This window comes from Malus domestica, chromosome 04 (genome assembly GCF_042453785.1).
Source record: "Malus domestica chromosome 04, GDT2T_hap1".
Lineage (NCBI taxonomy): Eukaryota > Viridiplantae > Streptophyta > Magnoliopsida > Rosales > Rosaceae > Malus > Malus domestica.
The window spans coordinates 19,535,309-19,556,416 of NC_091664.1; the positions used below are offsets into that span (position 1 = coordinate 19,535,309).

The following is a 21,108-nucleotide window of genomic DNA, read 5'->3' on the forward strand; positions in this document are numbered from 1 at the left end:
TCCATTTCCACTAGTAATATACGGATCACGAACATAGTCACATAACTCATCAAACACTTTAGGGTCACTAGTCACATGATTAGTGGCCCCAGTATCAATTATCCATTTATTTGTTCCACCAAGATGCATAACAACACTATGATTATATTGAGCCATTAAACTAAATCACGAACAATAAAGGCACAAAAGATACACAGCGGAATGAAAACAATTTACCAGAACACTGTAGCAATTAGTGTTCATGGCACTGTAGCAATCACTGTTTACGACGCTATAGAGGATCATTGTTCACAAGGTTCACACACTGTAGCAAAGCATTGTACTGTAGCGCGAGACTATTCACTTTTTTTTTTCAACGAAGGAAATCACGAAAAAGGTGGGCACAAAATCAAAGCACACAGGTCACCCAGAGCGAACTGCTCTGATGCCATATTAAACTAAACATGGTAAATACCAAAAATATACATGATAATATGTGGGAATTTCTTTTATATTTATTAATCTCCAAAGCGGAGTACATATAGGAGTTACAATTGGTATTACATATGTACTTCACCAATGTGGGACAATAAACTACTATTTACACTTTAACTAATATATAACTCGCAACATCGCCTCTACTCCATTTCTGATCAACTCAAAATCTTCGCCATTTCTCCCTTGCCTCGAGGACAGCCAAAGTGAAATGCCTATCCATACCTCCATTGCTCTCGGGTCCCTTCATGGAGCTCACCTCACTAGATCTCGGCTACAAAACCCCAAATCCCAAAGGTAAAAATTTTGCCTTGCTGCCATTTCGTTCCACTGGGTTAATTGTCATGGAAAAATCAAATAATTAACACATGCATGCATTGTTTGGTTGCGAGATCCACGGGTCCACAACAAGAGAAACACACCAACGCCCACAATGTACAGATCCAAGGCCAATCGACCAAGAGTCCTCCATTTGTCAGGTAAAAATGCTTCACCCCCAAACTGTGGTTCTGATGGTAATTTCTAAGTGCCTTTGATTGTGATTTTCACACCCATTTGTGTTCTGATTTCAGCATAAGAACTGACTATAAGGATCTGGAGATGGCAGAACATAAGAAAGACATAAAAGACATGGATAGAAAATTAAAGGTAAAGAATCATGCTTGCAATTTAGTGTGCTAGTTGTGCATGTGTAAGATCTGTGAGTTGCATGAAAAATAACAATCGGATTTAAAATGTGTGTAGAATGCGCATGGGACGGGTTTCCGAACGATAGAACACAAAGGAATCAGTCGCAACCCGCACGGATCTGAGCATGAGAAAGGTATAAACCCATGTATTAAAATGTTGGATCCCGAACGGCAATGATATGGTGCAATGTCAGTTTAAATCTCAACTTATGGCTCTCTGTGTGTAGGAAGCTGATGAACCAATATTTATACTATATATTTTCTCCTTTTTATATTTCTTTTCTTGTCTAGTTTAGTTGGAAGTTTTGAGTATTTATGAGTTTTTCCATTTTGTGTTTCTAGGAGCAGCAAGATTGAGTTTGGTGGAAAAGTATGCAAACGTTGGAATTTTTTAGTGATTCCAGTTGGAGCTGATTCACAAGAGATCAAAGATGATCATATCAATTTTTCAGCTCAAAATTCCCAGCCAATTGTTCCCAGCTTAAGAATGAAGACAGGTCAGCGTGCTGACAAGGCAGTTTGGACCTCTGAAGGTTGCACAAGAGATAAGTACATAATTAAAGCCTAAATTGAGGAAACTTCCTTCTTAGCTTTTGAAGCTGACCTTTCAAGCTTTCTAAAGACATCTCATTCATTGAAATCTAAGGACTGTTGGTATACTAAACATTATGGCCAAATCTGCCCACTCCATTTGGCTAATAAAAATAAGAAAGTAAAGGCACTTGTTTTGTGCTTTACTTTGTCATCATCACTCGGCAGACAATGGGGTTTTCAATCCCACTCATTTGGCCTTTGTAGCATTAGAAAAACAGAAGCTTTTGGAGGAGGAAAGTGGAACACATGGCTGTTTATTCCTTTGTCTAATAAAATAAGGTAAAGAAGGGGGACAACAATGATGGCCTTCCACTTGTGGCCTTAGTGCTTTGAAAAATCATTGCCTTTTGTTTAAGGCAACACACGGCAGAGAGTAAAAGGAGGGGAGGGCAGAGAAGAAGAAGGGAACGGATAGAGTTGCAGCAAGCAACATAGCAGAAAGCAGAAGGGATGCCGCAGCTCCAAGAGGATCGGAAAGCTCAGGGGATAGCTTCCTTGTAAAAAAAAGGGTTGTCTCTTTCTTTGATTCTTCATAATTTCTTATGTATTCAAATAATTATGTATAACTAATTTCCTTTTGCTAGAGTGAGGCCATGAGCCGCAACATGATTACGTAGATTTCTCTTTCAATTGCTTAAGTGTTGTTACATGCTTGCTTTGATATTTTCAATCTCTAAATTAAACTATCTATGTGTCTTGATGATTGATCACCATTAGGATGCTTAGAAAAGTCGTTGGATGCAATTTTGAACGAATGTCACGTTAAAATTGGTTATGCTTCTTGTGATTGAGGATTGTAATTTCTCCCATGGTATGCTGACATCGCAAATTATTTGGCATCTGGAGAAATACCATCAGAGTTTAGTTACCAACAAAGGAAGAAGTTCCTCTCCACTGTAAAACACTACTTTTGGGATGAGCCATACCTTTTCAAGCATTGCCAAGATCAAATCATTCGTCGGTGTGTCCCCTTAGAAGAACAACAAAGCATTTTGAAGTTTGCTCACCACTATGCATGTGGTGGTCATTTTGAACCAAGAAGGACAGCGGCCAAGATCTTACAGAGTGGTTTCTTTTGGCCATCTTTATTCAAAGATGCATACATATGCTGCCAGGCTTGTGATAAGTGTCAAAGAGTTAGAAATCTTTCTCAGAGAAATGAGATGACCCAACAAAGTATTTTAGTGATTGAACTATTTGATGTTTGGGGTATAGACTTCATGGGACCTTTCCCTTCTTCACATGGCAATCTTTACATCTTGGTGGCGGTTGATTATGTCTCTAAGTGGGTGGAGGCAATAGCTTCTCCAACATGCAAAAGTTCTGTGGCGTTAGGTTTCTTGCAGAATACTATTTTTCCCCGATTTGGAGTACCTCGTGCTATCATCAGTGACGAAGGTACGCATTTCTTAAACCGCACCATGGTTGCCCTTTGTGCCAAGTATCATATTCACCATCGCATAGCCACCCCATACCATCCACAAACATATGGACAAGTTGAAGTATCTAATCGTGAGCTCAGGAGGATTCTTGAGAAAACTGTCAGTTCATCTCGAAAGGATTGGAGTTTAAAGCTTACTGATGCTTTATGGGCATATAGGACAACTTATAAGACACCAATTGGGATGTCTCCTTTTCGTTTGGTGTATGGGAAAGCTTGCCATCTACCTATGGAACTTGAGCACAAGGCATATTAGGCTATTAAGCACCTCAATTTTGACTACCAAGCAGCGGGAGAGAAGCGGAAGCTGCAGTTGAATGAAATGGAAGAAATAAGGAATGATGCTTATGAGAATGCAATGATTTACAAGGATAAGACCAAGAAATTTCATGATGCTCACATCCTTCGTAAAGAGTTTCAACTGGGTCAGAAGGTTTTGCTTTTTAATTCGAGACTGAAACTATTCCCAGGAAAGCTCAAATCACGTTGGAATGGTCCATATCGTGCTGTACAGGTCTATCTTCATGGGGCTGTGGATATCCAAAACGTGCAAACTGGTTTTGTTTTCAAAGTTAATGGGCATCGCTTGAAGTTATACAAGGAGTCTTCATATGATCTTGCTAAGGATTCCATCACTTTGAAGGAACCTATTATTTGAATCAAACTACCAAAAGAATGTCTAGCTCTAGACAGTAACTAAAGTGCTTCTTGGGAGGCAACCCAAACTTTCTATCTTTCATCTTTATTTTGAATAATTTTAAATGTTCTTGTTCTGTTTTTTCCCTTGATTTTTGGTTTTGTGTGTTCAAGCCCTGCTATTGATCTCCTTATGCAAGTAATGCTTTTGCAGTCTTTACCACAACTTCTTGCAAAGTTTCTTAATCCCACGGGTTACTCACACATTTGTTATGCATAATTGGCCTTATCCACGGAGTCCAATCCCAAAAGCTGAGCAGCCAACTTAAAGTTTCTGTTCGTTGCCACTAATGCATTCATCTTTGCTCCTTCTTCAAGTCTCTGACTCAGAAGCTAAAAGCAGCTACTTCAATTCGCTTCTCTAGCTAGCTATTATTACGAACCTAGATATAAGATGGAGAAACATACATCAGTTTGCACTCTATAACAATTTTTCAAGGTAAATGACCATTAAGGATAACATTTCAGGAACTTCAACCCTAGCATGCATATGCATATTATATATTTTATTTATCAGTCCAAAAATATATTTTATTATATATCTTATTTACGGTACTTAATCAACCTGAAGATTCTCACTCATAATACTTGATTATGATTAGCTGCATTAGTTATATACACAATTTAGATTCTAATTAAGCAGCAGCGCTAAACAGTTCAACTTTAGTAAGTGCTCTAAAATTAATAGATTAACAAAAAAGAATATGGATGATTTATTGTGTTCATTTTCATGCCATCTTAAGTGACCAGAAACTGAAAATTTCTTGTTGAATGTGTTAATGCTGCAGCAATATATAGGATGAAGGAGAAAATTCCAATGAAGATTGGTTGAGGAAATTGACAGTGTCACTACTCGCCCTTGGAAAGATGTCTTTTCTGGAAACCCTTTCAAAGTGTTTAGGATCCAAAAACTTGTAATCAATTAGAGTGTGCCGATTAGGGTGATTTGCTATCTAAGACTCACTTGGGAGTTGGGAGCAAAGTTATAAGTTGCAAGCTCTTGTAACGCAGTAATGAATTTGGATAATATTGGACATGGAATAAAATATCACATGCACAGCAAGCTACAGTGACCATAAAAAAATTAAAAAATAGAAAAAAGATCTTAAGCAAAAACCATGAATCCAACTCAAAAATGAAATCTTCCAAATAAAATCTCAAACCATAACCCAAATCAAATGCACCAAATCTCACATCAAAAAAAAATTATACAAATTGACATATTGGTAGAAACCCAACAGAGACATATTGGTAGAAACCCAACAGAGATTTTAGAGAGAGAGAGAGAGAGAGAGAGTGCCAGAGGGAGTGAAATATGATTGTACCTGGAAAGCAAAAAGTAAATTATATAAATCAATAGAAATCTGATCTAGGTCCAAGTCTCAGACTCTCAACCTCATAACCCTTTAGTGATCAGTATAAGTTCACCTGTATAACACACCGTTGTCCGGAGATGCTCTTTCCATACTCATTGAGTAAAGCCTCTGTCGCAAAAAGTACTCCTCTTCCGGTTGCTGCATCTCTTCCTAGTGATCCACCAAGATCCTGATTTGCAAGAAAAAAAAAACAAACAAAATGCAAACAAAATTTAACTGAATGAAAGAGGACAATTCACTTTTGACAAAAAAAAAAAAAGAAAAAAAAAAGAAAAGAGGACAATTTACTGAAGCAACTTTCCATGATTTACTTACAATCATGACACAGAACATAAACATTTCACACTAACTGTCATTTTTAAAGTAGAATGTTCAATTATATCATGATGTTAAGTACCAGTCCCAAATTTGATGGCATTCCAAATATCTGGTTCCTTGTCCTTTAACAAATCAATGCACTTGGCATTGGCATAGCAACGACCTTTAATGTTTGACACACCATTGTTGCTCCAGCAGTGCTCATCATCTCCAATCAGATACTGATTATGATCCGTAGACAGAGTAGTCTTCCCAGTGCCTGCAACAAACATCCCAGGATCAGTTACACAAACACGAAAGAAACTGAAACACAAAAGATTGATGTATCCATCGCCAATTGATCATTGCACACATAAAATTATCATGATTCATACCTCTGCGTCGATATGGAATTTTATAAACTGGACAAATGGAACCCGATTTCATCGATTTCACGGTGCAAGTGCTGTAAAAAATAAGCAAACACTGGCAATATGATCAAGCACATTCCAAGTATTAATACATCCAAATTAAAACTAACTTCGTATGCGAATAACTATGAAGGTAGAGATTACTTGCAGAAGAGATTGTTGCAATTGAGTGAATCCGCAGAACTGTGTAGACTCAAACTGCAAAACAGATGGGGAAAAATCAAACCCATTAACAGGGTGAAGAGAAATTTTAAATCTTTAAACGAATTCTAGACAAAATCATGCAAATGGTCTGTTTTGGCTACCAAGAAACTTAGTATACATTTGAATATTATTACATTTTAATACAAAAATTTAGCTTTATTCAGATGGGAGAGATCAAAGGTTGCATCATTCAGCTTCACACATGGCCACAACACAATTTCAAAAACTCTGTCATATCAAAGTCACATTCTTTATCAAACTCCCACTCCGGAATCAAACAAAGGTTGATGACGGACAAAAAGAAATACAAAGTACGAAATATAATCAATATCATCAGTCAAAACTTGCTACAAAGGGTGAGGGGTCAACCAAGTGACTTTTTGCCCCTTAACCTCGGCCTGCATGAACAAACAACAGAAGAATCCATACCCAAATAACACAATAACATAAAATGCACAGTTGAAGATTTGATAAGCAGTGTACAGTACATAACCAAACCTAATAATATATGGCTTTAACAGATACAAAGACTTTACGCAATTTATGAGTCCAAGATATGTAAGCTTGCCATTCATGACTCAACCTGGTACGAAAGCAACACCAGTATTAAGGGAAGATTCCACAAAACGATTAACTCCTCATCATTTCACACTTCAGAACTCCTTTTATTTAGAAAAATTCAAATATCTACCTTCGACAGTTATGAATGCATTTGACATCAATTCTGTCCTCAATAGCAGGTAATGCCACAAAGAGGTGAACCATTGTGAGGCAGTCATCAATATCTCTGAGTGTGTCAACGAATTTTGGATATCTGCAGTTCCAAACATACCAAACAACAATTGTCAGAGGTTCTACAAATAAGCAAACTTCAAAAGATACAATAGCAAAAAACCAAACACATACAACCACAATCTAAGAATATTTTAATGACAGAAAAGAAAACTGACCTTTTGCGTGGAGGCAATGAGAAAATATAGAGAAGCAAACCACCTATTTGAAAAGGTAAAAACAAAGGACTAAAATCAAACAATGATATATCAGTCAAAACTGACCTTTTGCGTGGAGGCAATGAGAAAATATAGAGAAGCAAACCACCTATTTGACAAGGTAAAAACAAAGGACTAAAATCAAACAATGATATATCAGTCTCCAAAATAAGTGTACAATATCTTTCAAATTTGATGACAAATTTATATGCAATAAGTCACATTATCCTTCCTTCAACTAATGTACATCCTATATTAGACCACACAACACATGCACTCTAATCACTTCATTGGTGCTCTACCTCATTTCCAAATGTAGTTTCATCTCCACTGAGTTTCTACATGCATGGGAACATATGTTTTTCTTACTAATTTGATTAGATTATAAACTGTTTCAACTAATTCTTGGAATATCATATCTGTAATATCAAACTATAACAGTTGGATTTTACTGGTAAGTAAAACAGTTGTATAATGAACAAACAATTTCAGATTTTGAGAACAGATTTATTCCATTACCTTCTACCCTCCATCTCCCTTTGAGCAACAGAGTAGTCATTAAATTTCATCTTATGGCGTGTGTGCTGTGAGGTTGGTGAAGCCATGTGATCCTAATTTATTTTCTTTTTAATTATACAAATGGTACAGTTTCAACTGTACATGTTTAACCTCGGTGTTTTTCAATTTCAGTTTTACTTCTACCATCCATTAATTTTCCTTTCCAAAATGATTTGAAAAATAAATCTATAGCTACTAACGGTCTATATGATTTGAAAAATAAATCTATAGCTACTAATGATTTGAAAAATAAATCTAAAAATTTATGTAAATGCAGAGGTTTGGCTGAAGGAGAGGGCATCGAAGAAATCCAGAAATCCTTCCATGGCAAACTTAGTTGTTCACACATGGCATGTGTGCTGTATGCTAGATGTCCTCTCTCTTTTAACAACACACAATAGCTTATGCAAATGCACAGAGGACTTCAACATGTTGCATTTAAAATAAATTTACATTTTGTAGCAAATGCATATGGCGAAATAGTTCATAAGTAATCATACTGGCAACCAAATACAACAGTTCAAAAACTTCAATGGAAATATAAATTGCCGAAAAAAAAATCTTGAATTTCCAAACCCACAAAATAAAAAATTCAACCAGATTACGTGTAAGAAGAAATACCAAGAACTGAGAGATGCAGGCTACCAAAATGCTCATGATCTTGTTTGTGCTAATGAACTATAAAACTTGAAATCAAAATTACAAAGGTAGAAGTTGAGATTCCAATATGAGACAGAACAATCGAAATGAAGATAAGGTGCCTAATATGAAATCAGGGCTCGAAAATAAAATTAAAATTTTTGGGGCAGATAAAAAACTAATCATTGATTAATTAAGACAAATGACTGAAATTGTCAACTTTTAAAATTACGTATCCTTAGTAAAAAAAAAAAGCACACACACCTCAGCCAAACTGGAAACCCCCTAAAGAAAATAGAAACATTCAAAAAGAAATTCATTGACGAAACAAAAAACTGCCAAGGAAAATGATCATTCCCAAAATTCCATTATGAACAAATATATGGACCAATATTAAGATGAATATAGAGCCCTGCCTTGTAAACCATCTTTGAGCCAACCAATTACACAAATCTAAATAAGAGATGGCAGAAAAGGAATATGAAAAAAATATGTGCATATGAGTTATGCATCTTGCTTGAATGCTATCTATCAATGGTAATTCCCAAATCCAAACAACCACCAAATCAAAACCCCAAAGCCAAACAGGGCAACTACATACGTATTAAATTCACATACAATTAGAAAGATCAAACTCAAACAAACACTGAAGCACTCAAGCAATTTAGATAATGCTTGACAGATGAAATTCAAACACTAAAATCACTCTGCAACTGATTCACATGAGCTATAGCATGTTAAGAATGAGCTATAGCATGCCAAATACCCTTGTCATTACCCACTCCCACTCTCTTTGGGAGGGTTATATAACAGAGAAAAACACATTATCAGTCATCTTTTACAGGCAAGAAGACAGAAAATAATTTATAATTCTATATTAATCAAACTTATGATTTTTGCATATACATTGGTGCATCCATTCTTTGCATATGCATTACTACTGATTACTCAATTTTACGGGCAGGAAGACAGAATTAAAACTAAGAAATGTAAGGAAAAAGAAAATACAGAGAGAGAGAGAGAGAGAGAGAAAGAGAGGGAAGAACCTGCAAGTAGGTTTGCTCAAAAGCATAATTAGTACCACCATCCGATTTTCGACGGCGGTTGCGGATTTGCGAATGCAAAAATTTGAATTTCCATAAACCCACCACAGTAAAAACCCCAAAATCCCGAGATTTATACCCAAAAAAAACATAATTTGAAAACCAAAGACCAAGGTTAACCGATATAGAAGAATAATTCAACAGAACATGAGCAAATAGTTTATACCAAATCCAAATTCCTAAAATCCACAAAACACAAACCATAAAATAGATATCAAACATCACAGAAATTAGAGAATCATGTAAACAAAACCGAGGCCTAATTCTCTTTGTCACTGAGAAGAAAATCTAAATAAGGATGTTCCCTTGATTAAGCTCTAAACAAAAAAAAGGTGTATGATTATATACCTCAAAATGCCAAAGTACCAAGTTCGCACTCCAACGATCCAAAATTCTGAAACATAGTAAATCCATTAGCAATTCTCAAACATGCTAAATTCAGACAGAAGCAGAGCTCGAGCATTTTAAATTCCGCTCCGCTCCTGGAATTTTTGAGATTTGAGCAGAAAATTTGGGAAGGAGAAGAATTTGATCGGAGAGAGTGAAAATTCAATCTACTTCAGGATCAAACACCAAAGTACGAAACTTTACCTTTTCTTCATCATCACTTTCTCATTCTTCACAACAGAATCAGGTGACAATTAGTAACGTAGAATTGAAAATAGTTGATTAAAAGCATCAAACTTTCAAAAAGGGGAAGCTCCTAAGAATCTAAAAATTCAACAGGAAAGCACTCCTAATTCAATTTAACATAACACAATCATAAATCCAATCCAAAGCAATGAAATTTCAACAAATACCGTGTATCGAATTCTGATTAGGGTTTCGGATGACTCGTTGGTTGGAAACACGACTTTCTCAGGCTTATCAGCTGCCTCCATCTGGGCATCCTTCAATTTGTCGTCTTGGGTCGAGACCTGAGCCTCCGTGGCCATCGCCGAGGAGGTGGAGACTCCATTTTCACCGCCGCAGAGGGACAGAGCCCTGAACTCGGAGCTCAGTGGCGAAGCACAGTGTTTAACTGGGGAAAGCAAAGAAGCGGTCTTTAGGAGAGGGAGGAAAATTCGATATGGGTTCGTGTGGAGGTGCATCAGTGATTGTTCGACGAATATAACTGAGATGATGAAGAGGAATGGGGTGAGCAGGGCTGGGGCTAGGTTGAGAGAAATGAGAGAGAAATGGTGCTAGGGTTGTAGGAAATGAGCTTACAGAGTGAGAAAAGGGAAGGATGGGGATTTGATGGATGGTTATCGAGAGAGTCGGGAGAGAGAAAGAGGGAAAGAAATGGCGGTGGAAATTTTTTAAATAAAGTGAAATTGCTCAATCCAACGGACACAATTACCCCTTAACTTTTAAGAATTACCTTTCAACCCAGCCCAGATCTGATGGTTTTTTTTTGTAAATAGCGTGAAATCGAGTGGCATTTTCTTGACTGTAGCCATGAACAGGCCAATTGCCCACCAACTTTAGAATAGATAATGGTTTGCCGGTGCATAAACTAGAAATGGAAGGCAGAGAGAGAACGGAGAAGCAGAAGAGGGGAAAATGTCATGAGTTGTTTTGTTTGATGAGGGTAATGTTGTCAATTACATGTGGAAGGTTGACCGACTTTGGTTCTTGAGCAGCCATGGCAACCATGGAAAGGAGTTGCAGGGAGGTCTCGTACTGGGGATTAAAAACCCCAGAAGCATGGACACTAATTACTGCCCCAAAAATAACAATGAGCTCAAAAGTTCAATTGAGAAGTGGATTTAAAAAGAAGAGCACGAATTCTAAGGCAAAAGAACATACAGATTAAAAAGAAGAGCACGAATTCTAAGGCAAAGAGGGATAAACCGAGAGCACGGTTTCAGAAAAATACAGAAAAATGCGAAACGCGGGAGTTTACCTGGAAACGGTCTGAACAGAATATAGAATTGTCCGACTCGTGAGCATGGCGGCGCTTCTTACAAATAGACAGCAGAGAGAGGAGAAGTTCACGGTTGAGGAATGAATGGAGGCAGTATTGCCTTTCGATGGTTCTACATGTACGTTTTTACAATAATGCCCTCGCCAATCTCTTAAGCTGGATTGTTTGACGAGGCTACTTTTGTCCATTGTCTGTTCCTCTTAGTTGAGCGCGGACTAGCAATTGACGCGAGAGGGTTTGTGTTGGTGGTTTAAAAACTTTGAAGGGCAATAACTTTGCTCTCGGGTGTCCGTTTTGGGTGATTTTTTTTTTGAATCCGCATAACTTTTTAAGACGAATCAGGCTATGGGGTTCCATAGGAGCCCCAACCCATTAGATATTAAAAAAAAACGTATTTTTGTGCTTCAAAATCGACTTTTAAATCTATTGCGCACACCAATCGACAATTTTTTGAACGCTTACAGCACATTTATTTCTCCATACGACATCAGATTTGCGCACTGTCAGTTGCGTTGGACTCCTTTCGACCTCCCGGAGGCCCCGGTACTCTTAGATTTTTCCAATTCTTAGCAGATTGGCACAATTTTATCAAAATACCGAAATTACCCTTTCGGGTCAACCGAGCGGCATATTTTTAGAAATATATAAAAGACAGAGGATCTGAGAGGTCGATACAAATCGAACACAATAAACAGAACATCCATCGAAGGTCGTTTGAAGTTGTCATGAATTACCAATGTATGGCATTCTTGGTCTGCGTCATGAATTTTTAGATGTGAAGGATTACATGTAATTCCTAAATATGGGCGAATCCACTCTTGGACGCAAGTGGTCCCGGGAACACACAGACGTTTGAAAAAGCAACTATGAGAACCTTTGAGGACCACCCAATGGTCTGGACATATGGTGAAAAAGCACTTAACCACCCAATGGTATGGACATATGGTGAAAAAGCACATGTGAGAACCTTTGGAGAACCGACCTAAACGAAGAAAAAAGACTTTTCTCTCCATTTCCAATTAGCAAAGGAATGGTGTTTTTAACAAACAATATTTATCTACACAAAGGGATGGTCTCTTACTCAACCCACATTTATTTTTATTTTTTTGTAAATACCATATAAATTCATAAAACCTCTGAAAGTATTTCGTAAAGTACTATGAACTCGTAGTTGCTTGCATTTTCATCTCATTCCATACCATCAAATTCACTAAAATACTAAAGCTAAAAATTTAATATTTTTGTATGTTATACGTTCACTAATAAACATCAAATTCTCAATACGAGTATGCCTAGTCCTCCCATTTGTCTGATATATGGTAAGTTTATTTAAGTCCACCTAGTCCAACCATGCGCATAGGCACCGTAGCCCACCTAACGTCCCTTAATTAGGAGCCCCTAAAGATATTTTTTGAATTCCATCAGAACTCCGAAGTTAAGCGAGTTTGGGCGAGAGTAGTACTAGGATGGGTGACCTCCTGGGAAGTCCTCGTGTTGCATCCCCCCCACCTCTTTTTTAATTTTCATAGTTCTTGGTTGCGTATTGTTAGCGGCTTATTTATTAATTATATTTTTTGAATATTCGAGGGACGGTCTTGATGAACATTTATGAATTTCGTGCGATCGTGTGGGGGCGGTGTGATGTTCGCACGCGTAAAGGTTACGGCCAAAGAAATGGTCATATACAATTACAAGTCATAGAATAACGGATGCGATCATACCAACTCACATGCACCGGATCCCATCAGAACTCCGAAGTTAAGCGAGTTTGGGCGAGAGTAGTACTAGGATGGGTGACCTCCTGGGAAGTCCTCGTGTTGCATCCCCCCCACCTCTTTTTTAATTTTCATAGTTCTTGGTTGCGTATTGTTAGCGGCTTATTTATTAATTATATTTTTTGAATATTCGAGGGACGGTCTTGATGAACATTTATGAATTTCGTGCGATCGTGTGGGGGCGGTGTGATGTTCGCACGCGTAAAGGTTACGGCCAAAGAAATGGTCATATACAATTACAAGTCATAGAATAACGGATGCGATCATACCAACTCACATGCACCGGATCCCATCAGAACTCCGAAGTTAAGCGAGTTTGGGCGAGAGTAGTACTAGGATGGGTGACCTCCTGGGAAGTCCTCGTGTTGCATCCCCCCCACCTCTTTTTTAATTTTCATAGTTCTTGGTTGCGTATTGTTAGCGGCTTATTTATTAATTATATTTTTTGAATATTCGAGGGACGGTCTTGATGAACATTTATGAATTTCGTGCGATCGTGTGGGGGCGGTGTGATGTTCGCACGCGTAAAGGTTACGGCCAAAGAAATGGTCATATACAATTACAAGTCATAGAATAACGGATGCGATCATACCAACTCACATGCACCGGATCCCATCAGAACTCCGAAGTTAAGCGAGTTTGGGCGAGAGTAGTACTAGGATGGGTGACCTCCTGGGAAGTCCTCGTGTTGCATCCCCCCCACCTCTTTTTTAATTTTCATAGTTCTTGGTTGCGTATTGTTAGCGGCTTATTTATTAATTATATTTTTTGAATATTCGAGGGACGGTCTTGATGAACATTTATGAATTTCGTGCGATCGTGTGGGGGCGGTGTGATGTTCGCACGCGTAAAGGTTACGGCCAAAGAAATGGTCATATACAATTACAAGTCATAGAATAACGGATGCGATCATACCAACTCACATGCACCGGATCCCATCAGAACTCCGAAGTTAAGCGAGTTTGGGCGAGAGTAGTACTAGGATGGGTGACCTCCTGGGAAGTCCTCGTGTTGCATCCCCCCCACCTCTTTTTTAATTTTCATAGTTCTTGGTTGCGTATTGTTAGCGGCTTATTTATTAATTATATTTTTTGAATATTCGAGGGACGGTCTTGATGAACATTTATGAATTTCGTGCGATCGTGTGGGGGCGGTGTGATGTTCGCACGCGTAAAGGTTACGGCCAAAGAAATGGTCATATACAATTACAAGTCATAGAATAACGGATGCGATCATACCAACTCACATGCACCGGATCCCATCAGAACTCCGAAGTTAAGCGAGTTTGGGCGAGAGTAGTACTAGGATGGGTGACCTCCTGGGAAGTCCTCGTGTTGCATCCCCCCCACCTCTTTTTTAATTTTCATAGTTCTTGGTTGCGTATTGTTAGCGGCTTATTTATTAATTATATTTTTTGAATATTCGAGGGACGGTCTTGATGAACATTTATGAATTTCGTGCGATCGTGTGGGGGCGGTGTGATGTTCGCACGCGTAAAGGTTACGGCCAAAGAAATGGTCATATACAATTACAAGTCATAGAATAACGGATGCGATCATACCAACTCACATGCACCGGATCCCATCAGAACTCCGAAGTTAAGCGAGTTTGGGCGAGAGTAGTACTAGGATGGGTGACCTCCTGGGAAGTCCTCGTGTTGCATCCCCCCCACCTCTTTTTTAATTTTCATAGTTCTTGGTTGCGTATTGTTAGCGGCTTATTTATTAATTATATTTTTTGAATATTCGAGGGACGGTCTTGATGAACATTTATGAATTTCGTGCGATCGTGTGGGGGCGGTGTGATGTTCGCACGCGTAAAGGTTACGGCCAAAGAAATGGTCATATACAATTACAAGTCATAGAATAACGGATGCGATCATACCAACTCACATGCACCGGATCCCATCAGAACTCCGAAGTTAAGCGAGTTTGGGCGAGAGTAGTACTAGGATGGGTGACCTCCTGGGAAGTCCTCGTGTTGCATCCCCCCCACCTCTTTTTTAATTTTCATAGTTCTTGGTTGCGTATTGTTAGCGGCTTATTTATTAATTATATTTTTTGAATATTCGAGGGACGGTCTTGATGAACATTTATGAATTTCGTGCGATCGTGTGGGGGCGGTGTGATGTTCGCACGCGTAAAGGTTACGGCCAAAGAAATGGTCATATACAATTACAAGTCATAGAATAACGGATGCGATCATACCAACTCACATGCACCGGATCCCATCAGAACTCCGAAGTTAAGCGAGTTTGGGCGAGAGTAGTACTAGGATGGGTGACCTCCTGGGAAGTCCTCGTGTTGCATCCCCCCCACCTCTTTTTTAATTTTCATAGTTCTTGGTTGCGTATTGTTAGCGGCTTATTTATTAATTATATTTTTTGAATATTCGAGGGACGGTCTTGATGAACATTTATGAATTTCGTGCGATCGTGTGGGGGCGGTGTGATGTTCGCACGCGTAAAGGTTACGGCCAAAGAAATGGTCATATACAATTACAAGTCATAGAATAACGGATGCGATCATACCAACTCACATGCACCGGATCCCATCAGAACTCCGAAGTTAAGCGAGTTTGGGCGAGAGTAGTACTAGGATGGGTGACCTCCTGGGAAGTCCTCGTGTTGCATCCCCCCCACCTCTTTTTTAATTTTCATAGTTCTTGGTTGCGTATTGTTAGCGGCTTATTTATTAATTATATTTTTTGAATATTCGAGGGACGGTCTTGATGAACATTTATGAATTTCGTGCGATCGTGTGGGGGCGGTGTGATGTTCGCACGCGTAAAGGTTACGGCCAAAGAAATGGTCATATACAATTACAAGTCATAGAATAACGGATGCGATCATACCAACTCACATGCACCGGATCCCATCAGAACTCCGAAGTTAAGCGAGTTTGGGCGAGAGTAGTACTAGGATGGGTGACCTCCTGGGAAGTCCTCGTGTTGCATCCCCCCCACCTCTTTTTTAATTTTCATAGTTCTTGGTTGCGTATTGTTAGCGGCTTATTTATTAATTATATTTTTTGAATATTCGAGGGACGGTCTTGATGAACATTTATGAATTTCGTGCGATCGTGTGGGGGCGGTGTGATGTTCGCACGCGTAAAGGTTACGGCCAAAGAAATGGTCATATACAATTACAAGTCATAGAATAACGGATGCGATCATACCAACTCACATGCACCGGATCCCATCAGAACTCCGAAGTTAAGCGAGTTTGGGCGAGAGTAGTACTAGGATGGGTGACCTCCTGGGAAGTCCTCGTGTTGCATCCCCCCCACCTCTTTTTTAATTTTCATAGTTCTTGGTTGCGTATTGTTAGCGGCTTATTTATTAATTATATTTTTTGAATATTCGAGGGACGGTCTTGATGAACATTTATGAATTTCGTGCGATCGTGTGGGGGCGGTGTGATGTTCGCACGCGTAAAGGTTACGGCCAAAGAAATGGTCATATACAATTACAAGTCATAGAATAACGGATGCGATCATACCAACTCACATGCACCGGATCCCATCAGAACTCCGAAGTTAAGCGAGTTTGGGCGAGAGTAGTACTAGGATGGGTGACCTCCTGGGAAGTCCTCGTGTTGCATCCCCCCCACCTCTTTTTTAATTTTCATAGTTCTTGGTTGCGTATTGTTAGCGGCTTATTTATTAATTATATTTTTTGAATATTCGAGGGACGGTCTTGATGAACATTTATGAATTTCGTGCGATCGTGTGGGGGCGGTGTGATGTTCGCACGCGTAAAGGTTACGGCCAAAGAAATGGTCATATACAATTACAAGTCATAGAATAACGGATGCGATCATACCAACTCACATGCACCGGATCCCATCAGAACTCCGAAGTTAAGCGAGTTTGGGCGAGAGTAGTACTAGGATGGGTGACCTCCTGGGAAGTCCTCGTGTTGCATCCCCCCCACCTCTTTTTTAATTTTCATAGTTCTTGGTTGCGTATTGTTAGCGGCTTATTTATTAATTATATTTTTTGAATATTCGAGGGACGGTCTTGATGAACATTTATGAATTTCGTGCGATCGTGTGGGGGCGGTGTGATGTTCGCACGCGTAAAGGTTACGGCCAAAGAAATGGTCATATACAATTACAAGTCATAGAATAACGGATGCGATCATACCAACTCACATGCACCGGATCCCATCAGAACTCCGAAGTTAAGCGAGTTTGGGCGAGAGTAGTACTAGGATGGGTGACCTCCTGGGAAGTCCTCGTGTTGCATCCCCCCCACCTCTTTTTTAATTTTCATAGTTCTTGGTTGCGTATTGTTAGCGGCTTATTTATTAATTATATTTTTTGAATATTCGAGGGACGGTCTTGATGAACATTTATGAATTTCGTGCGATCGTGTGGGGGCGGTGTGATGTTCGCACGCGTAAAGGTTACGGCCAAAGAAATGGTCATATACAATTACAAGTCATAGAATAACGGATGCGATCATACCAACTCACATGCACCGGATCCCATCAGAACTCCGAAGTTAAGCGAGTTTGGGCGAGAGTAGTACTAGGATGGGTGACCTCCTGGGAAGTCCTCGTGTTGCATCCCCCCCACCTCTTTTTTAATTTTCATAGTTCTTGGTTGCGTATTGTTAGCGGCTTATTTATTAATTATATTTTTTGAATATTCGAGGGACGGTCTTGATGAACATTTATGAATTTCGTGCGATCGTGTGGGGGCGGTGTGATGTTCGCACGCGTAAAGGTTACGGCCAAAGAAATGGTCATATACAATTACAAGTCATAGAATAACGGATGCGATCATACCAACTCACATGCACCGGATCCCATCAGAACTCCGAAGTTAAGCGAGTTTGGGCGAGAGTAGTACTAGGATGGGTGACCTCCTGGGAAGTCCTCGTGTTGCATCCCCCCCACCTCTTTTTTAATTTTCATAGTTCTTGGTTGCGTATTGTTAGCGGCTTATTTATTAATTATATTTTTTGAATATTCGAGGGACGGTCTTGATGAACATTTATGAATTTCGTGCGATCGTGTGGGGGCGGTGTGATGTTCGCACGCGTAAAGGTTACGGCCAAAGAAATGGTCATATACAATTACAAGTCATAGAATAACGGATGCGATCATACCAACTCACATGCACCGGATCCCATCAGAACTCCGAAGTTAAGCGAGTTTGGGCGAGAGTAGTACTAGGATGGGTGACCTCCTGGGAAGTCCTCGTGTTGCATCCCCCCCACCTCTTTTTTAATTTTCATAGTTCTTGGTTGCGTATTGTTAGCGGCTTATTTATTAATTATATTTTTTGAATATTCGAGGGACGGTCTTGATGAACATTTATGAATTTCGTGCGATCGTGTGGGGGCGGTGTGATGTTCGCACGCGTAAAGGTTACGGCCAAAGAAATGGTCATATACAATTACAAGTCATAGAATAACGGATGCGATCATACCAACTCACATGCACCGGATCCCATCAGAACTCCGAAGTTAAGCGAGTTTGGGCGAGAGTAGTACTAGGATGGGTGACCTCCTGGGAAGTCCTCGTGTTGCATCCCCCCCACCTCTTTTTTAATTTTCATAGTTCTTGGTTGCGTATTGTTAGCGGCTTATTTATTAATTATATTTTTTGAATATTCGAGGGACGGTCTTGATGAACATTTATGAATTTCGTGCGATCGTGTGGGGGCGGTGTGATGTTCGCACGCGTAAAGGTTACGGCCAAAGAAATGGTCATATACAATTACAAGTCATAGAATAACGGATGCGATCATACCAACTCACATGCACCGGATCCCATCAGAACTCCGAAGTTAAGCGAGTTTGGGCGAGAGTAGTACTAGGATGGGTGACCTCCTGGGAAGTCCTCGTGTTGCATCCCCCCCACCTCTTTTTTAATTTTCATAGTTCTTGGTTGCGTATTGTTAGCGGCTTATTTATTAATTATATTTTTTGAATATTCGAGGGACGGTCTTGATGAACATTTATGAATTTCGTGCGATCGTGTGGGGGCGGTGTGATGTTCGCACGCGTAAAGGTTACGGCCAAAGAAATGGTCATATACAATTACAAGTCATAGAATAACGGATGCGATCATACCAACTCACATGCACCGGATCCCATCAGAACTCCGAAGTTAAGCGAGTTTGGGCGAGAGTAGTACTAGGATGGGTGACCTCCTGGGAAGTCCTCGTGTTGCATCCCCCCCACCTCTTTTTTAATTTTCATAGTTCTTGGTTGCGTATTGTTAGCGGCTTATTTATTAATTATATTTTTTGAATATTCGAGGGACGGTCTTGATGAACATTTATGAATTTCGTGCGATCGTGTGGGGGCGGTGTGATGTTCGCACGCGTAAAGGTTACGGCCAAAGAAATGGTCATATACAATTACAAGTCATAGAATAACGGATGCGATCATACCAACTCACATGCACCGGATCCCATCAGAACTCCGAAGTTAAGCGAGTTTGGGCGAGAGTAGTACTAGGATGGGTGACCTCCTGGGAAGTCCTCGTGTTGCATCCCCCCCACCTCTTTTTTAATTTTCATAGTTCTTGGTTGCGTATTGTTAGCGGCTTATTTATTAATTATATTTTTTGAATATTCGAGGGACGGTCTTGATGAACATTTATGAATTTCGTGCGATCGTGTGGGGGCGGTGTGATGTTCGCACGCGTAAAGGTTACGGCCAAAGAAATGGTCATATACAATTACAAGTCATAGAATAACGGATGCGATCATACCAACTCACATGCACCGGATCCCATCAGAACTCCGAAGTTAAGCGAGTTTGGGCGAGAGTAGTACTAGGATGGGTGACCTCCTGGGAAGTCCTCGTGTTGCATCCCCCCCACCTCTTTTTTAATTTTCATAGTTCTTGGTTGCGTATTGTTAGCGGCTTATTTATTAATTATATTTTTTGAATATTCGAGGGACGGTCTTGATGAACATTTATGAATTTCGTGCGATCGTGTGGGGGCGGTGTGATGTTCGCACGCGTAAAGGTTACGGCCAAAGAAATGGTCATATACAATTACAAGTCATAGAATAACGGATGCGATCATACCAACTCACATGCACCGGATCCCATCAGAACTCCGAAGTTAAGCGAGTTTGGGCGAGAGTAGTACTAGGATGGGTGACCTCCTGGGAAGTCCTCGTGTTGCATCCCCCCCACCTCTTTTTTAATTTTCATAGTTCTTGGTTGCGTATTGTTAGCGGCTTATTTATTAATTATATTTTTTGAATATTCGAGGGACGGTCTTGATGAACATTTATGAATTTCGTGCGATCGTGTGGGGGCGGTGTGATGTTCGCACGCGTAAAGGTTACGGCCAAAGAAATGGTCATATACAATTACAAGTCATAGAATAACGGATGCGATCATACCAACTCACATGCACCGGATCCCATCAGAACTCCGAAGTTAAGCGAGTTTGGGCGAGAGTAGTACTAGGATGGGTGACCTCCTGGGAAGTCCTCGTGTTGCATCCCCCCCACCTCTTTTTTAATTTTCATAGTTCTTGGTTGCGTATTGTTAGCGGCTTATTTATTAATTATATTTTTTGAATATTCGAGGGACGGTCTTGATGAACATTTATGAATTTCGTGCGATCGTGTGGGGGCGGTGTGATGTTCGCACGCGTAAAGGTTACGGCCAAAGAAATGGTCATATACAATTACAAGTCATAGAATAACGGATGCGATCATACCAACTCACATGCACCGGATCCCATCAGAACTCCGAAGTTAAGCGAGTTTGGGCGAGAGTAGTACTAGGATGGGTGACCTCCTGGGAAGTCCTCGTGTTGCATCCCCCCCACCTCTTTTTTAATTTTCATAGTTCTTGGTTGCGTATTGTTAGCGGCTTATTTATTAATTATATTTTTTGAATATTCGAGGGACGGTCTTGATGAACATTTATGAATTTCGTGCGATCGTGTGGGG

At 39.8% G+C, this 21,108-nt stretch overlaps 2 protein-coding genes and 25 non-coding genes across 28 annotated transcripts; 25 read left to right on the forward strand and 2 right to left on the reverse strand.

The window, feature by feature from the left end:
* Positions 1-3,924: 3,924 nt before the first annotated feature.
* Positions 3,925-7,181, reverse strand: LOC103412658 (phosphoenolpyruvate carboxykinase (ATP)-like). Its single transcript, XM_070820591.1, has 7 exons — positions 7,153-7,181; positions 6,894-7,016; positions 6,143-6,196; positions 5,963-6,033; positions 5,668-5,847; positions 5,323-5,439; positions 3,925-4,277 (listed from the first exon to the last, which is right to left on the reverse strand). The coding sequence occupies exons 2-6, from the start codon at positions 6,965-6,967 to the stop codon at positions 5,363-5,365; spliced, it is 456 nt and encodes a 151-aa protein (XP_070676692.1). The 5' UTR covers positions 6,968-7,016; positions 7,153-7,181; the 3' UTR covers positions 3,925-4,277; positions 5,323-5,362.
* On the reverse strand, positions 7,154-10,728 carry LOC139187510 (uncharacterized). 2 transcript variants are annotated; one of them, XM_029101125.2, is made up of 4 exons: positions 10,292-10,728; positions 10,083-10,108; positions 9,840-9,885; positions 7,154-7,300 (listed from the first exon to the last, which is right to left on the reverse strand). In XM_029101125.2, the coding sequence occupies exons 1-4, from the start codon at positions 10,580-10,582 to the stop codon at positions 7,247-7,249; spliced, it is 417 nt and encodes a 138-aa protein (XP_028956958.2). In that variant the 5' UTR covers positions 10,583-10,728; the 3' UTR covers positions 7,154-7,246. The 2 variants fall into 2 exon arrangements, with proteins under 2 accessions (XP_028956958.2, XP_070676693.1); XM_070820592.1 differs by lacking the exon at positions 7,154-7,300 and having other exon boundaries at positions 9,639-9,885.
* Positions 10,729-13,107: 2,379 nt separating this feature from the next.
* On the forward strand, positions 13,108-13,226 carry LOC139195408 (5S ribosomal RNA). Its single transcript, XR_011580230.1, has one exon. It is a non-coding gene; the product is annotated as a 5S ribosomal RNA (ribosomal RNA).
* Positions 13,227-13,430: 204 nt separating this feature from the next.
* Positions 13,431-13,549, forward strand: LOC139195520 (5S ribosomal RNA). The gene has a single exon (XR_011580342.1). It is a non-coding gene; the product is annotated as a 5S ribosomal RNA (ribosomal RNA).
* Positions 13,550-13,753: 204 nt separating this feature from the next.
* LOC139195631 (5S ribosomal RNA) lies at positions 13,754-13,872 on the forward strand. Its single transcript, XR_011580454.1, has one exon. It is a non-coding gene; the product is annotated as a 5S ribosomal RNA (ribosomal RNA).
* Positions 13,873-14,076: 204 nt separating this feature from the next.
* LOC139195674 (5S ribosomal RNA) lies at positions 14,077-14,195 on the forward strand. The gene has a single exon (XR_011580496.1). It is a non-coding gene; the product is annotated as a 5S ribosomal RNA (ribosomal RNA).
* A 204-nt stretch (positions 14,196-14,399) lies between these two features.
* LOC139195685 (5S ribosomal RNA) lies at positions 14,400-14,518 on the forward strand. The gene has a single exon (XR_011580507.1). It is a non-coding gene; the product is annotated as a 5S ribosomal RNA (ribosomal RNA).
* Positions 14,519-14,722: 204 nt separating this feature from the next.
* On the forward strand, positions 14,723-14,841 carry LOC139195415 (5S ribosomal RNA). Its single transcript, XR_011580237.1, has one exon. It is a non-coding gene; the product is annotated as a 5S ribosomal RNA (ribosomal RNA).
* Positions 14,842-15,045: 204 nt separating this feature from the next.
* On the forward strand, positions 15,046-15,164 carry LOC139195426 (5S ribosomal RNA). The gene has a single exon (XR_011580248.1). It is a non-coding gene; the product is annotated as a 5S ribosomal RNA (ribosomal RNA).
* Positions 15,165-15,368: 204 nt separating this feature from the next.
* Positions 15,369-15,487, forward strand: LOC139195437 (5S ribosomal RNA). Its single transcript, XR_011580259.1, has one exon. It is a non-coding gene; the product is annotated as a 5S ribosomal RNA (ribosomal RNA).
* A 204-nt stretch (positions 15,488-15,691) lies between these two features.
* On the forward strand, positions 15,692-15,810 carry LOC139195448 (5S ribosomal RNA). Its single transcript, XR_011580270.1, has one exon. It is a non-coding gene; the product is annotated as a 5S ribosomal RNA (ribosomal RNA).
* Positions 15,811-16,014: 204 nt separating this feature from the next.
* Positions 16,015-16,133, forward strand: LOC139195459 (5S ribosomal RNA). Its single transcript, XR_011580281.1, has one exon. It is a non-coding gene; the product is annotated as a 5S ribosomal RNA (ribosomal RNA).
* A 204-nt stretch (positions 16,134-16,337) lies between these two features.
* On the forward strand, positions 16,338-16,456 carry LOC139195470 (5S ribosomal RNA). Its single transcript, XR_011580292.1, has one exon. It is a non-coding gene; the product is annotated as a 5S ribosomal RNA (ribosomal RNA).
* Positions 16,457-16,660: 204 nt separating this feature from the next.
* Positions 16,661-16,779, forward strand: LOC139195481 (5S ribosomal RNA). Its single transcript, XR_011580303.1, has one exon. It is a non-coding gene; the product is annotated as a 5S ribosomal RNA (ribosomal RNA).
* A 204-nt stretch (positions 16,780-16,983) lies between these two features.
* Positions 16,984-17,102, forward strand: LOC139195492 (5S ribosomal RNA). Its single transcript, XR_011580314.1, has one exon. It is a non-coding gene; the product is annotated as a 5S ribosomal RNA (ribosomal RNA).
* A 204-nt stretch (positions 17,103-17,306) lies between these two features.
* On the forward strand, positions 17,307-17,425 carry LOC139195503 (5S ribosomal RNA). Its single transcript, XR_011580325.1, has one exon. It is a non-coding gene; the product is annotated as a 5S ribosomal RNA (ribosomal RNA).
* A 204-nt stretch (positions 17,426-17,629) lies between these two features.
* Positions 17,630-17,748, forward strand: LOC139195514 (5S ribosomal RNA). Its single transcript, XR_011580336.1, has one exon. It is a non-coding gene; the product is annotated as a 5S ribosomal RNA (ribosomal RNA).
* A 204-nt stretch (positions 17,749-17,952) lies between these two features.
* On the forward strand, positions 17,953-18,071 carry LOC139195526 (5S ribosomal RNA). Its single transcript, XR_011580348.1, has one exon. It is a non-coding gene; the product is annotated as a 5S ribosomal RNA (ribosomal RNA).
* Positions 18,072-18,275: 204 nt separating this feature from the next.
* On the forward strand, positions 18,276-18,394 carry LOC139195537 (5S ribosomal RNA). Its single transcript, XR_011580359.1, has one exon. It is a non-coding gene; the product is annotated as a 5S ribosomal RNA (ribosomal RNA).
* A 204-nt stretch (positions 18,395-18,598) lies between these two features.
* On the forward strand, positions 18,599-18,717 carry LOC139195548 (5S ribosomal RNA). The gene has a single exon (XR_011580370.1). It is a non-coding gene; the product is annotated as a 5S ribosomal RNA (ribosomal RNA).
* Positions 18,718-18,921: 204 nt separating this feature from the next.
* LOC139195559 (5S ribosomal RNA) lies at positions 18,922-19,040 on the forward strand. Its single transcript, XR_011580382.1, has one exon. It is a non-coding gene; the product is annotated as a 5S ribosomal RNA (ribosomal RNA).
* A 204-nt stretch (positions 19,041-19,244) lies between these two features.
* LOC139195570 (5S ribosomal RNA) lies at positions 19,245-19,363 on the forward strand. Its single transcript, XR_011580393.1, has one exon. It is a non-coding gene; the product is annotated as a 5S ribosomal RNA (ribosomal RNA).
* A 204-nt stretch (positions 19,364-19,567) lies between these two features.
* LOC139195581 (5S ribosomal RNA) lies at positions 19,568-19,686 on the forward strand. Its single transcript, XR_011580404.1, has one exon. It is a non-coding gene; the product is annotated as a 5S ribosomal RNA (ribosomal RNA).
* A 204-nt stretch (positions 19,687-19,890) lies between these two features.
* LOC139195592 (5S ribosomal RNA) lies at positions 19,891-20,009 on the forward strand. The gene has a single exon (XR_011580415.1). It is a non-coding gene; the product is annotated as a 5S ribosomal RNA (ribosomal RNA).
* Positions 20,010-20,213: 204 nt separating this feature from the next.
* LOC139195603 (5S ribosomal RNA) lies at positions 20,214-20,332 on the forward strand. The gene has a single exon (XR_011580426.1). It is a non-coding gene; the product is annotated as a 5S ribosomal RNA (ribosomal RNA).
* Positions 20,333-20,536: 204 nt separating this feature from the next.
* On the forward strand, positions 20,537-20,655 carry LOC139195614 (5S ribosomal RNA). The gene has a single exon (XR_011580437.1). It is a non-coding gene; the product is annotated as a 5S ribosomal RNA (ribosomal RNA).
* A 204-nt stretch (positions 20,656-20,859) lies between these two features.
* Positions 20,860-20,978, forward strand: LOC139195625 (5S ribosomal RNA). Its single transcript, XR_011580448.1, has one exon. It is a non-coding gene; the product is annotated as a 5S ribosomal RNA (ribosomal RNA).
* Positions 20,979-21,108: the final 130 nt, after the last annotated feature.

Coding starts and splice junctions, on each gene's coding strand:
- LOC139187510 (XM_070820592.1), bottom strand. CDS start 10,582: ATGCACCTCCACACGAACCCATATCGAATTTTCCTCCCTCTCCTAAAG. Junction 10,109..10,291: donor TAATCAGAATTCGATACACG/GTATTTGTTGAA, acceptor TCTGTTGTGAAG/AATGAGAAAGTGATGATGAA. Junction 9,886..10,082: donor AAAGTGATGATGAAGAAAAG/GTAAAGTTTCGT, acceptor ACTATGTTTCAG/AATTTTGGATCGTTGGAGTG.
- LOC103412658 (XM_070820591.1), bottom strand. CDS start 6,967: ATGGTTCACCTCTTTGTGGCATTACCTGCTATTGAGGACAGAATTGAT. Junction 6,034..6,142: donor TGCAACAATCTCTTCTGCAA/GTAATCTCTACC, acceptor TATTTTTTACAG/CACTTGCACCGTGAAATCGA. Junction 5,848..5,962: donor AATTCCATATCGACGCAGAG/GTATGAATCATG, acceptor TGTTTGTTGCAG/GCACTGGGAAGACTACTCTG.